This window comes from Haliotis rubra, unplaced genomic scaffold (assembly GCF_003918875.1).
Source record: "Haliotis rubra isolate DU_JTF1 unplaced genomic scaffold, ASM391887v1 Scf614, whole genome shotgun sequence".
In the NCBI taxonomy this organism is placed as follows: Eukaryota; Metazoa; Mollusca; class Gastropoda; order Lepetellida; family Haliotidae; genus Haliotis; species Haliotis rubra.
Genome location: NW_025767318.1, coordinates 447,411 through 465,043, shown reverse-complemented (window position 1 = coordinate 465,043; position 17,633 = coordinate 447,411). Strand labels below are relative to the sequence as shown.

At 41.6% G+C, this 17,633-nt stretch overlaps 2 protein-coding genes across 2 annotated transcripts in view; both read right to left on the bottom strand.

The window, feature by feature from the left end:
• Positions 1-1,856, bottom strand: part of LOC124255961 (AP-3 complex subunit mu-2-like) — a 31,208-nt gene extending 29,352 nt beyond the window's left edge. Inside the window, 1 exon segment of the mRNA XM_046689909.1 lies at positions 1,770-1,856. Coding sequence (XP_046545865.1) covers positions 1,770-1,804 — 35 coding nt within the window. The 5' untranslated portion in view covers positions 1,805-1,856.
• Positions 1,857-4,806: 2,950 nt separating this feature from the next.
• Positions 4,807-17,633, bottom strand: part of LOC124255967 (ATP-dependent RNA helicase A protein-like) — a 33,069-nt gene continuing 20,242 nt past the window's right edge. The window contains 12 exon segments of the mRNA XM_046689914.1: positions 4,807-6,029; positions 6,031-6,076; positions 6,439-6,633; positions 8,925-9,040; positions 9,435-9,602; positions 10,256-10,354; positions 11,249-11,333; positions 11,760-11,927; positions 12,409-12,520; positions 15,371-15,537; positions 15,935-16,087; positions 16,667-16,740. Of these exon segments, the coding sequence (XP_046545870.1) occupies positions 5,616-6,029; positions 6,031-6,076; positions 6,439-6,633; positions 8,925-9,040; positions 9,435-9,602; positions 10,256-10,354; positions 11,249-11,333; positions 11,760-11,927; positions 12,409-12,520; positions 15,371-15,537; positions 15,935-16,087; positions 16,667-16,740 (1,797 nt within the window). The 3' untranslated portion in view covers positions 4,807-5,615.

Genomic DNA, 17,633 nt, shown 5'->3' with positions numbered 1-17,633 from the left:
GGGAGAACACAGAAATTATCTGGGAGTACATCTATGTTTATTTTTCAGTTAAGAACACACAGGAAATATTTGTGTTAAATCTCAAGAAAATATGAGATGTAATTGGCCACTAGAATCTGAATAGAATTTTTGAAGGTGGTGTCCTCGTCCCTGATGCAGGGTCATGTCTTGACTGTATGGAACAGCACCGCGGCTATCGGCTACAGCCTGACCTGACTGACCTATATGGTGACACCTAATACACTCCCATAACAAACAAATAAGAGGGCGATTTAGTAATATACCAGATAAAATTAGGGACCGTTCATAATTTCATAAACGTAGTGTTCCTACCAACTGCAAATAAATGAGTCTGAAACATGTAACTTAACCTGGTACTGAATGCATGACCAACAGTTCAAGCTATCCATCAGAATGACAGTAACTGACCACACACTCAGTTCTAAACCCTGACTTATCTTGTTTATGGCCAGTAAACATTAGGCTAATGGGGGCTGATTCTACCCATGGTAAGAGTTCCCCCCGTAACCCCTGCTTGAAATGTATTCTATTCATTAGGATTATTTTGAGGGTTTAGTGTTAGGCATCTATTCTTAGGCATAGAATGATAGTAAAAATAAACAGGACTTACAGGCAGAAACCTTCCCTACCCAGAACCTCGACAGTGGTTGGAGGTACTTTCATTTGACAGGTATTATACTGGGACTCTCTATTATCGCGGAACATGAAAACACTGGTACAGCGCAAATACCACACCCCGCATCAGCAGTTTACATATAAAACTTACATAAAAATTCATCAAATGCTCTTGCAAATTGTATGGCACATTTTAAGGCAGCAAAACATTATTTTGTTACGTTATTGTTACCTTGTATCCAAATAAATAGAAGTGTCAATTGTTTTGGCTAAAACATGATGATATTACTAATCTTCATGAAATTCCTAAATAATATATAACATTAAAACTATTTACATTTCTTACTTGTCTTACAGTAAAAACTATTTAGATTTCTTACTTGTCTTAAGTAAACGGTTTGACAGTGTCATTTGCTTGTACCACAGTTCCATAGTAAGTAAATACCAATACTGCGATAATAGAGAGTTGCTTCAATTTCCGTGTCAAACGAGGCAATTGCGCTATTTAGTTCAGCCAGCTAAATACGTAGTGCGATAATAGTGTTCCAAACACAATGTTTAGCTGGCTGAACTAACAATAGCTGGCTGAACTGAAGTTGCGATTGTGTGCCACAATATTTGCGACAGAAATGAAGATGAAACATCAGTCAGCTCAAAATATATATAAAATGCCAAATGTCAGGAGGAGTTTATAATCCTGATAGAGACAAAGATTAACTACTGCGATAATAGAGGGTCCAGACCAAGATAACTGGAAAACCTTTTTGAATTCATTTTTATTTATATTTGCTAATAAGTGACTGGTATTTTGCCAGTCAACTACATCTTTCAACCAAAATATGTGTTTATGTCAGTGACTTCCGTGAAACTGATGTGAAGTACGTAGAAGTACGTCAGTGCCTATGGCTGTGTTGATTATTGTGTGTATATAATTCTTCCATGTTGAGCTTTATGTTACGGTGTCCATCGTGTTAATCAAAATTCTTTATTATTCGAGACATAACCCTCCCACTCACATGACCAATCGACACCGGTCAAAATTCCCGGACTGCTGTTAAACTAGGGAGAAAACATTACACAGATAAAACAAACATGCCATATGCTACACACACAAAACTTCCACAATATCATACCCGCTGTTATTGATGACAAAAAGACTGTGAATCATTGTGAAATATGCCACATAGAACACAGACTCGAGAGACGGAAGAGCATCCACTCCTAGGGGACGTAACTCTTGGCATTTCCGTTCGAAGTTAGACTATGAAACATCTGCATGGAACACTTGAGTTCGAAACACCACTACCGAGCCGACATTTCTTGTTGATATCTATTTTTGTTTACATATTTTAATTTGAAAAATCTGATAACAGAATAACTGACATTAATAAAACTTGGGTTTAACAATCTTTTCCCCACTTATCAGAGAGAACCTGGTACTAATTTATTTGACAATTGATTCAGTATGAAGATTTAGGAAACTGGGCACAATGGTTTCAACATTCACATTTCCATAACACAAAAACATATTGAATTCAGTTCTTATTAATGAAAACTTCAACAATAACTTCACAGCCTGCTTATTTATTGATTACCACTGATGTACAGAGCAATAATGCAACACAAGACCTGCGCCTTCTGTTAACAACCAATCATGAAACAGTTAGTGGGCGTGTCCTATCCAGTGCCATAAAACCCTTGCAATCTTTTCACATCACTTAGGTTTCTAAAGACATGCTTTCATCTGTAAGGAATAAGATAGTGATGCATGTGTAGCAGGGCGTGGAGTCATCCCACAGATGACATCCTTACCTTGTCAGCTTGCTGACGGGGTTAACCTCTTTGGTCATGTGGACAAGGCTTCCGACTTCGGATTAGAAGGTCCGTGGTTCGAATCCTTGCACGGGACTCGGAAATTTTATGGCCGCTACATTGGCGCCCAACGTGGGGCTGAGCATGTTCATGTCAAATTTGAGCAAAATAAGTCTCAGTACCCAACTATGCGGCTCGGGACGTGCCTTCTGTTGACGGGGGAGTATGTAGCAGGGCGTGGAGTCATCCCACAGATGACATCCTTACCTTGTCAGCTTGCTGACGGGGTTAACCTCTTTGGTCATGTGGACAAGGCGTCCGACTTCGGATTAGAAGGTCCTTTGTTCGAATCCCTGCATGGGACTCGAAATTTTATGGCTGCTACACATGGAAACTTGCATGCATATACACAAAGAATAATGATTTAGTCTTTATAACAGTGCAGTTTATGATGTAAATTGCCTGCTACTTAGTTTGAGTGAGTGAGTGAATATGATTTTGCTTTTAGCAATATTCCAGCAACATCACATCTATGGACACCTGAAATGGGCTTCACACATTGTACCCATGTGGGGAATTGAACCCGGGTCTTTGACATGATGAGCGAATGCTTTAACCACTTGGCCACCCCACAGCCCCTTGACCCTCCGTCTTTAAATGGTATTTAGAAGTGATACACTTAGAATGACCACTCACAATGTCCAGTTTGTTGTCCTTAAGCGTGACGAGTGAACGTTTTAACCACGAGGCTACGCCACCGCCCCCTATTCAATATGAAGAGGATAAACTACATGAACTGATTCAATGTTGACTCAGAGACTCTGTGTGTGTGGGATATATATGTTAAACTGTGGCCTATTGGTCAGGTAGCACAATAAAGGCAGCCTATGTCGACACTTGTACAAGCAGACATACTCACACCAGCCATGCTATGTAATTGCAATAACACATCAGTAAATCTCTTATTACAGTTCAAGTAGCAGCTTCTAAGTTAATGCAGCTCGCATTGATAAATTCTGATACAGCAGATTATGGTGTTATATCAGGTTGTTTTTAAACAAACCATATTGTTTAATAAAATCCAAGAGCTTCAAGTGACAATCGTTTGTTAACCTGTAAACAAAGCTTCACCTGAGGCTTACATTTGTCAGTCATTACAATGTCCAGACAATATCCACACTATTACCTGAAGCCAGAGACGGAGTTTGGTTCAATGCCACTATGTATTCAGTTACCTTACAGTGTGTCCTGTTCATGGGAGGATAGCAAGACTTTCACTCAAGCTGATTTTCTCATGTGCACATAAAATAGACTTGATAAAACATTTTTCTTGGGTCATAGATTTGCTCATACTTAAACAAGTTCTAAAAGCCATCCCTTTTCATGCATTTTAGTCACATGTTTTAGCTGTTATATGTCATAGGATTCTGGTGTAGAATAGTTCATTGCTACAGTGTGCCATGTGAGGTGAGGTGAAATTGGGTTTAACGTCTTGCTTGAGAATATTTGGCTCATATGACGACGTGCACGCGTATGTATGTGTATGTGCAGCTGCTTGTACTAGCCCAGACTGAAGCTGGTTTTATAGTGCTAGCTCACTGAGATACCACGCCGCAGTGAAGCATGAATACCCCACTCAGACACATTATACTGACTCCGAGCCGACCAGTCCTTGTTGTACCCATTAATGCCGAGCGCCAGGCAGGGACCAACAAGTACCATATTTTAACGTCTTTTGGTATGACGCGGTCGGGGATCGAACCCGCGACCTTCCGCTCTCCGGGCGGACGCTCTAACCACTACACAACGGAGGCGGTCACAGTGTGCCATGTAATGTCATCTGTGTCAGGTCGCCGCTCAAGTGTTCAATGTAACATCACCCCAGTCTTGATCAGTGGACAAACATTCTATGCTCTAGATATCCACTTTATTCCAAGACCAACCTACAGCCCAAACAGCTCATCTGAACTTCTGTGTCCAACTTTCAATCAATGACAAAATAAAAATCAACATTGTTCATGGAAATTTATTTCACATATTGTTCAAAATAATATTGTGTACAATTTGTCAGATCCTGTAAACAAACTCAACATAGTAATACAGAGACAACAGTGGGTGTCCAACTCCAGCAGGCTAATTATGTCATCTCTTCTGGATCATTCAAGGGACACAACTCTGCACAGTATAGTGTAACTGGGCCACCAAAGGCAAATCATGACAAGAGCAGTCAAAAGGTTTGACAGCTCACAAACACAATGCTATAACACCAAAGAACTTTAAATTGACAGTCCCACAAAGAGTGAATGAAATGTTTTAAAAATAGTAAATGCTTGACAACCAGACCAACAAGTCTGACACATTACCAGACCATCTCTGATGGTTGGGCAGTCAAGTATCATAACCATAAAACTGATATGATGTGAATTTTACTTAATTGCAGATAACTTCAATAAGTAATGACAAAAATTTTAAACATGATGCAACAATATAAAATGAAGCGAGTTGTGACAGACAAGATGCTGACCACATATTGTGGCAATTGGGAATAATTTGGACCATAAGTATCTCATTTAACATATTACCATACAGTGTTAGCAATACGGTATAGTTTTAACAAAATGAAGTCATCTTTTGTTTGCTTCTTCTCTGTCAAACTAAAAAACACTGAAACCTTCCCATCACAAGATATACAAGTTACCATTTTGAAATCATTATGAAACTTCCTGTATCCTGTATCAAGGTACTTAACTTGGATTAATTACTGTCCATTTTGTCAGATAAAATTCACAAAATATTCACTCTAATAGTAATGGTTCAATATTTTGGGAGATTTACACTAAATGCAAAGATTCTGCTCAAATGGAAATAATTGCCCAGACTGTGTATGGTATCTTGTAGTAGTCTTGTATAAAATCAGTGTTGGGATACACTCTCAGGTTCAAGATTAGTCTCAGACAGACATCTTCAATCGCACACTTTGATTACAAAGATATATTCAATGTAAACATTCTTTATGAAGAACACAATGCCCAAATTTCGATCTCATTAATTTTTCAAATGGAAACTTCATAAAGACGTCCAACCACAGTCTATAACACATCCATGGTTTCTTGATGAACACAACATTGTAAGTTCTCAGCTGTTGACCTGTGATGTTCCTCCTTAAATTAGTCCTGATCTCCACCACCAAATTGTCTGCTGCCTCTTCCTCCACTACCAAAGGAGAAGCTGCCACCCTCACTGCTGCTTCCCCCACCCCAAGAGCCACCTTGCTGCTCATTGCGGAATCCTCCTCCACGGCCAAATCCACCCCCGCCTCCATATCCCCCTCCTCCTCCATACTTGCTCCCACCCCCACCAAATCCACCTCCTCCTCCCCTACCTCGACCACCTCCGTAGCCGCCACCTCCATACCCTCCTCCTGACCGGCCACCTCCATAGCCACCACCTCTACCACCCCCATATCCTCCCCCCTTACCTCCCATACCCTCCTCCTCCCCCACCTCCATATCCTCCTCCCCACCACCATACCCCCCTCTCCCTCCACCATATCCTCCTCCTCCTCCAAACCCTCCTCCTCCCCATCCGGGGCATCTTGGCAGGAGGTCCTCGCATATTGTTGCCACCCCTGTGGAGAAAGAATCTTGATATCAAATCTGTAAAATCATCATATGAATTGCTCTGAACATGATCATTGAGACAAAAACAGTTTCCTTCAGATAGGCAGTTTAAGCATGTAAGCTGATTGGATTGGACATCATGCATACTTTTACTGTTATATATGTAAATGAATTGGACTTAATGCTGTGTTTGCAGTGTTTCCGTTACGGTAAATATTCATCATGAAATTAATGTCAACAAATTTCATACAACCACCTACACCTGGCCAAAACAGTTTGGGAGAACATGTCCTGTTGAAGACAACTTAACCTAAACTTACATCGTGGTGAGACTGCCAGAAGATACAAGGACTGTTTTAAAGGTACTCACGATTCTTGGCTGAGACCAAATCGGCCGGCATGGGGACGTGAAATTGCCCTCAGCACAGCCAGAAGACACTCTTCTTGAGGCCCTGGCTCTGCCGCTCCCTCCGGCTCCTTTGTCGACCTCACCATCAGAGCCTCCAGCAATGGACGTAATGCAACTAAACTAGCTGCCAACTCATATTCCATCCGAAGGTTGATCCTGAAGTGACACAATATCTCAGTGACATAATGACTTTCAAGTAATATCATGACTTCCCAGTAACATCATGACTTCCCAGTAACATCATGACTTTCCAGTAACATCATGACTTCCCAGTAACATGACTTCCCAGTAACATCATGACTTCCCAGTAACATCATGACCTCCCAGTAACATCATGACTTCTTCCCAGTAACATCATGACTTCCCAGTAACATCATGACTTCCTAGTAACATCATGACCTCCCAGTAACATCTCATAACATGACTTCCCAGTAACATCATGACCTCCCAGTAACATCATGACTTCCCAGTAACATCATGACTTCCTAGTAACATCATGACTTGCCAGTAACATGACTTCCCAGTAACATCATGACTTCCCAGTAACATCATGACTTCCCAGTAACATCATGACTTCCCAGTAACATCATGACTTCCCAGTAACATCATGACTTCCCAGTAACATCATGACTTCCCAGTAACATCATAACATCATGACTTCCCAGTAACATCATGACTTCCCAGTAACATCATGACTTCCCAGTAACATCATGACTTCCCAGTAACATCATGACTTCCCAGTAACATAATGACTTCCCAGTAACATCATGACCTCCCAGTAACATCATGACTTCCCAGTAACATCCCCTCAGTAACATCCTGACAGACCTCCCAGTAACATCATGACTTCCCAGTAACATCATGACTTCCCAGTAACATCATGACTTCCCAGTAACATCATGACCTCCCAGTAACATCATGACTTCCATCATGAGTAGTAACATCATGACCTCCCACATAACATCATGACTTCCCAGTAACATCATGACTTCCCAGTAACATCATGACTTCCCAGTAACATCATGACTTCCCAGTAACATCATGACTTCCCAGTAACATCATGACTTCCCAGTAACATCATGACTTCCCAGTAACATCATGACTTCCCAGTAACATCATGACTTCTCAGTAACATCATGACTTCCCAGTAACATCATGACTGAACATCATGACTTCCCAGTAACATCATGACTTCCCAGTAACATCATGACTTCCCAGTAACATCATGACTTCCCAGTAACATCATGACTTCCCAGTAACATCATGACTTCCCAGTAACATCATGACTTCCAGTAACATCATGACTTCCCAGTAACATCATGACTTCCCAGTAACATCATGACTTCCCAGTAACATCCCAGTAACACATCCCAGTAACATCATGACTTCCCAGTAACATCATGACTTCCCAGTAACATCATGACTTCCCAGTAACATCATGACTTCCCAGTAACATCATGACTTCCCAGTAACATCATGACTTCCCAGTAACATCATGACTTCCCAGTAACATCATGACTTCCCAGTAACATCATGACTTCCCAGTAACATCATGACTTCCCAGTAACATCATGACTTCCCAGTAACATCTTCCCTTCCCAGTAACATCATGACTTCCCAGTAACATCATGACTTCCCAGTAACATCATGACTTCCCAGTAACATCATGACTTCCCAGTAACATCATGACTTCCCAGTAACATCATGACTTCCCAGTAACATCATGACTTCCCAGTAACATCATGACTTCCAGTAACATCATGACTTCCCAGTAACATCATGACTTCCCAGTAACATCATGACTTCCCAGTAACATCATGACTTCCCAGTAACATCATGACTTCCCAGTAACATCATGACTTCCCAGTAACATGACTTCCCAGTAACATCATGACTTCCCAGTAACATCATGACTTCCCAGTAACATCATGACTTCCCAGTAACATCATGACTTCCCAGTAACATCATGACTTCCCAGTAACATCATGACTTCCCAGTAACATGACTTCCCAGTAACATCATGACTTCCCAGTAACATCATGACTCATGACAGTAACATCATGACTTCCCAGTAACATCATGACTTCCCAGTAACATGACTTCCCAGTAACATCATGACTTCCCAGTAACATCATGACTTCCCAGTAACATCATGACTTCCCAGTAACATCATGACTTCCCAGTAACATCATGACTTCCCAGTAACATCATGACTTCCCAGTAACATCATGACTTCCCAGTAACATCATGACTTCCCAGTAACATCATGACTTCCCAGTAACATCATGACTTCCCAGTAACATCATGACTTCTTAGTAACATCATGACTTCCCAGTAACATGACTTCCCAGTAACATCACGACTTCCCAGTAACATCATGACTTCTTAGTGACACTCGCCAGTTGTCCAGCACTATCAAGTAAGTCTCGCTGTAAAGTGACACTCACCAGTTGTCCAATACTATCATGTCTCCCTGTAAAGTGACACTTCGTGCCCCGAACAGCAGGAGTTGTAGAGGTGTGGCCATCGTCATCTGCTTGCAGGAAACAGCTCTGGTTCTGATCTGTAGGGGTAACATCAGTTTCAAGTGTTAAATCTAAGATATCAATGAAGACAAAACGTTCACATCAATCATTGTTAATAATTCTTACCATCACCAATATTTCTAATTATCAAACTCTCCAGCAAGCCCTTCAAATTTATTTAGTTTTGACTAAATGTGCCAATCTGACTCAACATTCCAACAACACAAGATCAACATGGAGGATGTAAAACAGGCCAGAACAGAATTTCTTGCACATATGCTGGCCATACGACTATCGTAAGTCAATGTTACAGTATAGGAGGTAGGAATTCTAAGAGGATAGTTACGAACGAGATCATAGGCTTACGAGAGCTTTGTGAAACCGGGCCCTGGTCTTGAAACTCACTAGTTGCTAACATGGTCTGGAACTAACCTTTTCTCCGAAGATGAAGAAAGGTGATGGGAAGTTGACCTCGAAGTTGCTGCAGTTGACCGATGACTTGTGTACTAGGGCAGCTCTGCTCTCTGTGGTGAGCACCTTCCTCTTCTCCTTGTGGTAGCACACGTTGGGGTACAGCCCCATTGCCAGCAGCGTGATGGCCTGGAACACATGGTCGCAGTATTTGATGTTTTACAGTGTAGCTGTATGATGAGTGAGTGAGTTTAGTTTTACACAGCACTCAGCAATATTCCAGCTATATGGCGGCAGTCTGTAAATAACAGTCTCTACCAGACAATCCAGTGATCAACAGCACAAGCATTGATCTGCACAATTGGGATACGATGAGTCAACCCAGTGCCTGACCACCCGATCGTGTCAGTCGCCTCTTACGACAAGCATGGGTTACTGAAGATCAGTTGTAACCCAGAGTTTCACAGGTTGTGTATGATGATACAAATATGGACCCAACAAACCAGTGGTTGATGTTATGAGCAAACTGACATGCAATCTACCACGTCACTGTCTGATCACCTGATCGATTCTACTGTCCAGCACAAGCGGATTGAGACCAGGGGTTATGAGTGAGTGAATGAATAAGTATGGCTTTACGCCTCTTTTAGCAATATTCCAGCAATATCACAGCAGGGGACACCAGAAATAGGCTTCACACATTGTACCCATATGGAGAATCAAACACGGGTCTTCAGTGTGATGAGCAAACACTTTAACCACTGGGCCACCCCACAGCCCATAGAAAGAGGCTATAAATGGTAATTAGAAGCGATACACATACACTTAGAATGAGCACTCACAATGTCCAGTCTGTTGTCTGGCCCCACGAAGTTGAAGCCCATGGGCATGAGGCTCTCATCTGGAAATCCAGTATTCGATAGGATGTCCCTCAGCTGATTCTGTCAAGCACAGTAACAAATATAGCAACACAGTTGCAAACAAAATAGCAACATTTACAGTAACAGCAACATAGCAACAAACAGTAACCGATGATGGAAACATGCACAGTCCACTAGTCCTTAACATAACACACAGTAACACCCTACAAATGTCAAGTACCTACTAGTGAGTGAGTGAGTGAGTGAGTGAGTTAAGAGTTTAGTTTACACTGCACCCGCAATATTCCAGCTTTATGGCGGCAGTCTGTAATTAATCGAGTCTGGACCAGACAATCCAGTGATCAACAGCATGAGCATCGATCTGCGCAATTGGGAAACGATGAGATGTGTCAACCAAGTCAGCGAGCCTGACCACCCGATCGCCTCTTATGACTAGCATAGTCACCTCTTGTGGCAAGCATGGGTTGCTGAAGACCTATTCTACCCCGGATCTTCACGGGTACAAGTACTTACTAGTCCTTATGATACTCTAAATATTAGGCAGTTTTTGAAGGACTATGGGACTAGTGCCAATTTCTATTACCAGTTGATTCCTCTTAGCAAGGTCATTATGGGAAATTAAGGATCTCAAGGACCTGTCCCTCTGATTGTCTCAGGTACTGGATTCTATGTCATGACCTTGACCAAAGAAGTACATTTTCATGATATAGCAGCATAAGAGACGCGTAACTTGAAATGAGTCAGTGAGTCAGTGAGTTTTACACCACACTCAGCAATATTCCAGCTTTATGGCAGCGGTCTGTAAATAATCGAGTCTGGACAAGACAATCCAGGGATCAACAGCATGAACATCTATCTACGCTAACTTGAAATGAAGCTTGCCTGCAATTGTGATAGTGATGTTTGTTGAACTTTTCAGTCGGGAGGGTGACAAGGAAATTCCGACAGACCTACCTTTGCTTCAGATGTCATGCGTAACGTTTGGAGATTGAGGGACTTCTGGTCACAGAAATATATCTCACTGTCCTCGCCTCCTGATCTGAAACACAAACAGTCTAACTGTGAGTTGTCTCCCTTGCATCACCAATACACCAACTACCTGACAGTGATTGACTGTACCGTCCGGCAGTCTATTCTACTGCTGTCACCAGTGACAGGACCCAACTGTGACAATCAGCCAGAATCATGCACTGACAACATCTGACCAACACAAACAGGTGATTACAGTCTTAGATCAATACCATTGATCTATGCAATTGGAATACAATGACGTGTCAACAAGTCAGCGAGCCTGACCACCCAATCCCGTTAGTCACCTCTTATGACAAGTAAGAAATAAGAAATCCATAGATACAAACGAATATTCAGCTTCAAAAGAAACCAGAATATTGAGTGGAACATAACTCTGTAAACCCAACCTGTGACAACCACTAGAAAATATGGCTAAAGACTCAGATGACAGTACCTGGCCTCCTCCCACAGCTGGAAGGCATTGAGTAGCGCCACATGGTCGCTGAATCGGCTCCCCGCTAGACTCTTGTGCACCCAGCCCAGGCGCCGCCGGTCTGCCGGGACGATGAAGGGTTCAGGGAATGTGGTACTGGCAGCTATTGTGCACATCGCATCTCCAACACTGAAGAAAAGAACTATGTTAATAACATGCACCTATAAAGAACAATTCAATAAGCATGATAGAACAGTGAGTGAGTGAGTGAGTGAGTGAGTGGACAAATAGAACCTGTTTTAGCAGTTTGTTAAGCAATCTCAAATGTCAAGGAAGTTCAGCACTGAGTTTCGACATCTCTTATCTCCTCTCCACGGCTGTTACCGTGAAAAATAGCATGTGCTATTATGTCTTTGATCTGACCTGACACAGGATACTCTGTTCATTAACACAAGGTTAACATAGAACATTGTAGGCATCTCACTGTATCATATAAAACCTTACCTTACTATATTGTTTATTACAAGCAAAGTTTAGGATCCCTTTTTGAAGACATTTAACTAATGCCTACCTACAATTTTCACTGGCTGCTAACTTTTAAAGTTTTTAAAAAATATACCATGTGACATAAATTAAAAACAAAATCATGCTCTTTAATCTGAACACTTACTAGAAGATACACCCAAATATGATCATCTTGCCGAGCCGAGGCTCGATGGGAAGTTTGGCGAGGATCTTTCCCAGGGGGGTCAACTCATCATTCGCGTCCAGTGCTCGCATATCTACAACATATAGACAATTTCAGAATAGGACTGGAAAGCTTAAACATGTATGTACTCACCTTACAAAGGAAATGTTGTTTATTGGCTGAAAATATGTTACAATCAGTTGGGGAGATCAACCAAACAAGACACAGTCCAAAGAGTGAGTGAGGTAGGTTTTAAGTTGCTTTTAGCATTATTCTAGCAATATCAAGGTGGGGTACACCTGAAATGGGCTTCACACATTGTGCCCATGTGGGGTATCGAACCCAAGTCTTCAGTGGACGAGTGAAGTCATAACCACTAGGCTATCCCACTGCCCCACACGGTCCAAAGAGCAACACCTCCCCCTCCCACCCAGGCCCCTGGTTCCCCAATAACATCTGATATTACCTAAACTCATCTTTTCATCTGGTCTGATTCCAGTCAGCATCAAGATCTGAGGACACCTCCATCCATGGGAGCCGAACCAATTACACTGGTTAGAGGGGGTACATAAAGTACAGGATCTTGGCTATCAGCTGTCCGACTTCTACTGATTGTAAAACCCATGGTGGGTTAGATCGCTGGCTTTGTGTGCTTATGATTAGGTGCCCGGACGTTCATAATCTGGGTTCATTCATTCAGAGTATTTATAGTCTCCTGGATGGGACTCAACCAAACACAAGTACCAGAATCTGTACTTTACTCAGCAAGAGTAATCCTACATATAACATGTACTACATTTGACCACTTTTTATAGTCCATTTGGCTCAAAAGCAGACCGATGAATTGCAATCTAACTCGAAAACTAATAAACATAAAGGGACAGAGAAAGAGAGAAAGGGACAGCCAGGTGTTAGAGAAGCACATGCACAAGTGCCGACAAACTTATTGATTCATTAACCTGTGCTGTGCCGTCTCCATCCTTTCTCGCACACCCGGCTGTCCCTTTCTCTGCACTCCTCCCTCGTAACAAATAGTGAACTGTGTCAATATCTTAATGATAGTTTGTTAAACAACTTTTTTATGTTTAGGACATAAATTCTGCAAAAACCTCACAGAGTTGGTCTGACGTTTTCATTATGATTAGCGTTTCATTGAGTATTATATGTTTATTAGTTTTTGAGTTAGACTGCAATTCATCGGTCCGCTTTTGAGCCAAATGCACTATAAATGGCATTGTGCATTCAGGGACTAAGGGGGAACACATGAGTAAAACAACAGTAATTGTTATGGAGTCTTTCTTCTGAACTGAGGTATGTTGCTCCCATATACAGACTTCAAACCAACCTGTCCATATCAGTTGTTGGTATGTTTTACCAGTCTTGCCTACTCAGTCCTATCTTTTTATCTTCATCAAAATGCCACATTCCTTGTCATGAAGAGGTTGTATATCAGTAGAATTACCTCCCTTGTGCTTGCAACTTCCAAGTGCTATTTAAATAATAGGGGTGACTATTGATGGGGGAAACAACAATTGCGACAGTAATATTGTAAAAGTTTTTTTCTCCTTGAATTGTCTCATTTGAAGTCATTTCCCAAGTGAATTAACAGTTTATATGAAATAAAAACAAGTTGAAGTAATTCAGCATTGTTTTTTACAATTTCAAACTGTGAGTCCCATGCCGTGTTGGCCGCCATGTTTATTTAGAGACCGTTCATAATTTATGGCTGGGGTGGTGGTGATGATTTTTATGGAGCAGAATGTACAATGTGAATGACCCCCCCTAAAATTTATGTAAAAACAAGCATTGTCACTAAGGTGACATAATCCCCCTCCACAAATTATCAAATCAAACTTATAAAGTAATGAAAGTTTAAGATGCAGTTAAATGTCAACAAAAACATGGCCAGTCAACCTCTCTTGATATCTTGCTCTTTAGGTGTTCAAACACACAAATATTTTCAAGACTGACTTCGACCTTGACATGAATGTCATAGTGTATGGAATGTGCACAAATAGTACTAAAGAAATTGCTTATTGAAAAGCATTCAAGGGAAGTCTTGAAAGTCTATGAAGAAAATCCAGTGAACCGTTTTTGAAATATCTTGCTGACAATTCAGGTTAACATGCTGAAATCTTCAAAGTGTCGTCGTGACCTTGAAAATTAAGTGAAGGTCACCCAAATCGACTGGGCCCTGCGCCTTCCCTGGATGAAGCTTGGTGTCAAATATGAAGAAAATCCAGTGAACGGTTCTTGAGATAGCTTAACCTGCAGGTTTACATGTTGAAATCTTCAATGTGTCACCATGACCTTGAAAATTATGTGAAGGTCACCGAAATCGACTGGGCCCTGCGCCTTCCCCAGATAAAGCATGGTATTGAATAAAATATTGAAGAAAATCCAGTGAACGGTTCTTGAGATAGCTTAACATGCAGGTAAAACGTTAAAGTCCCCTTGTGATCTTGAAATGGGGGTCAAGGTCACCAAACCTGACTTGGACCTTTCTTATACTGTGATGAACCTAGGTACCAAATATGAAAAGAATCTAGTGAACGGTTCTTAAGATATTCGAATTCGTACGGACGGACGGAGCCTAAAACTATATCCCCCGCTTCGTGCGGTGGGGGATAATAAGTGAGCCCCCCTTGCATGTCATGTACAACCGCCCCCTTAAAATCATCACGCACGCACGCACTCACACACACCATAAATTATGAACGGTCCCTTACCAAGTAACAGGGGCAGATAACTCTAAATCAATGTGAACGAATTTGGTACTTGCTGTATTTTGCGCTGCGCATTTATCAACGGGAAGTCAATTACGAAACTATCGATAATCACACATACTATTGATGTATTGATGTTTTCTTGTTTCTACCATCGATTAATTGCTACAAGAGATTCAACAATTGCAATGAATGTAGTTCTGTCACCATCAATTGACATACCTCGAAAAGTGTTGCTTCAGCTTCAATGACAGCATCGAGGGGTGGGGGCTCAACTGCCTTGGCCAGGAACTGAGCAATTGGACCCAGTCTCAGAAGTTTGATTGACAGGGCCAGTTCATGAAGTGGTGTACGGAATATCTCGGGTGTAGTGTGTTGGTCCAATCTGGGAAGCAAATGTTCAAAAGTTCCCATTGTTAAAATTGGTCCAAAGGATAATTAATGAAAAGTGAATAAATATAAAAGCAATGGGAGTCAGTGAGACTGACTGACTGACTGAGTTTGGTTTTACGTCTCTTTTAGCAATATTCCAGCAACATCACGGCGGGGGACACCAGAAATGGGCTTCACACATTGTACCCATGTGGGGATTCGAACCCGTGTCTTCGGCGTGACGAGCCAACGCTTTAGCCACTAGGCTACCCCACCGCCCGAGTCAGTGAGACTACCTAGCTGATACTTATAGCAATATTCCATCAATATCATGGCATACACTAAACACAGTCCCTTTCATTCATAGCATCTCAGCCCTTACAGACATCTCAAGATAAAACAACTCTTACTTGTCAAATCTCGCCCTGCTGCACAGGTGGAAAGCAAAGCCGGGCCTGACTCGACCTGCTCGCCCACGTCGCTGCTCCAGGTTCGTCTTGGACGCCCACACAGTGGCGTAGTTCGTCATGTTGTTGTGGGAGGTGAACAGCTTCATCTTGGCCCTGCAATTATTGGAGGATGTAGAGAGGCCAACCGAAACTGTATGTAAGTGTAGCTGTCTGAGTGTGTGCCAGTCTCTCTCCCTGTGTTTGTGTGCATGTGGATGTTTCTTGCACGAGTGTTTTTTATGTGTGTAAGTGAGTGAGTTTAGTGTTACGCTGCACTTGGCAATATTCCGGCCATATGGCGGTGGTTCTGTAAATAATCGAGTCTGGACCAGACAATCCAGGGATCAACAGCATCAGCATCAATCTATGCAACTGGGATACGATGACAGGTGTCAACCAAGTCAGCAAGCCTGACCACCCATTAGTTGCCTCTTACGACAAGCATGGGTTACTGAAGATCAATTCTAATCTGGATCTTCACGGGTGTTTTGTTTGTGTCTGTGTGTGGTGACGCGTGCATGTAGCTGTGTATGTGGAGGGAAGAACAACTTTTCTTGTTTATTCCACTCAATAAATGTCAACTGTGGGTATACAACACATTAAATGGACTTAAAACTTTTGAGCCTACTTTTGTATGAGAGCAGGTTATATGTCATAATAGCAAAGATAATCAAGCAACATTACATAACCTACTTGCAAGAGTCGATGACAAACACAACATCATCAATAGTCACACTGGTCTCGGCAATGTTGGTCGACAAGATGATCTGAAATGATGATTTAATAATAAATATATTAAATAGTAAAATATGTCAGACTTAACAATGCAGTCTGCAGTTTTTCAATTGTATGACACTGCCTTCAAAAACAGATAATAAATATAGCCACGACAAACATGGCAAGCATGACATACTATGCAAAACATTGGGATACGACCACATGCATTAACAGAGTCATCGAGCCTGCGAGGTGACTCAACTGAAACTCAGCTGGTAATAGGGCAGGATGTCGATACAGATCATAAAGATCGATCATCTTTAAATGAATGAGTGAGTCTAGTTTCACGCCGCTTTTAGCAATATTCCAGCAATATCACGGCGGGGGACACCAGAAATGGCCTTCACACATTGTACACATCTTGGGAATCGAACCCGGGTCGTCAGCATGAAGCCTTAACCACTAGGATACCCCACCGCCCCCTCATCGTTAAATGAATACAGATCATTAATCGATAATCTCTGAGCAAAAATGACTACAAAATATGAAATCAACATATTTCACATTACCAGCAAAATGCCGTCCTGAACATACTTTAGGAGCAACCCATGAATGAAGATTAACTTTGTGTATTTTCTGAGTAAATTTTAAAAATATTTCATCAATTTCAACGATTTCATCGTTCATGAACAATATTATCGATTACACAATTTTCATATCAACAATCATTAATAATGATTCACACAGACGATTTTCCCGATTATCAATCTATTTAGTCAGCCCTAGTTGGTAAGATCTTAGACAACCTGTTCAAGTTCAGCTGAACACTTCTTCTTGGGGAGTCCCTTTGGCATGATGCCAAAGACGAGAAACCATGTGGTTGGAACGACGCATTACACTCATCATAGTGACATCATAACAACAACTTATTCAAAGATCCCAA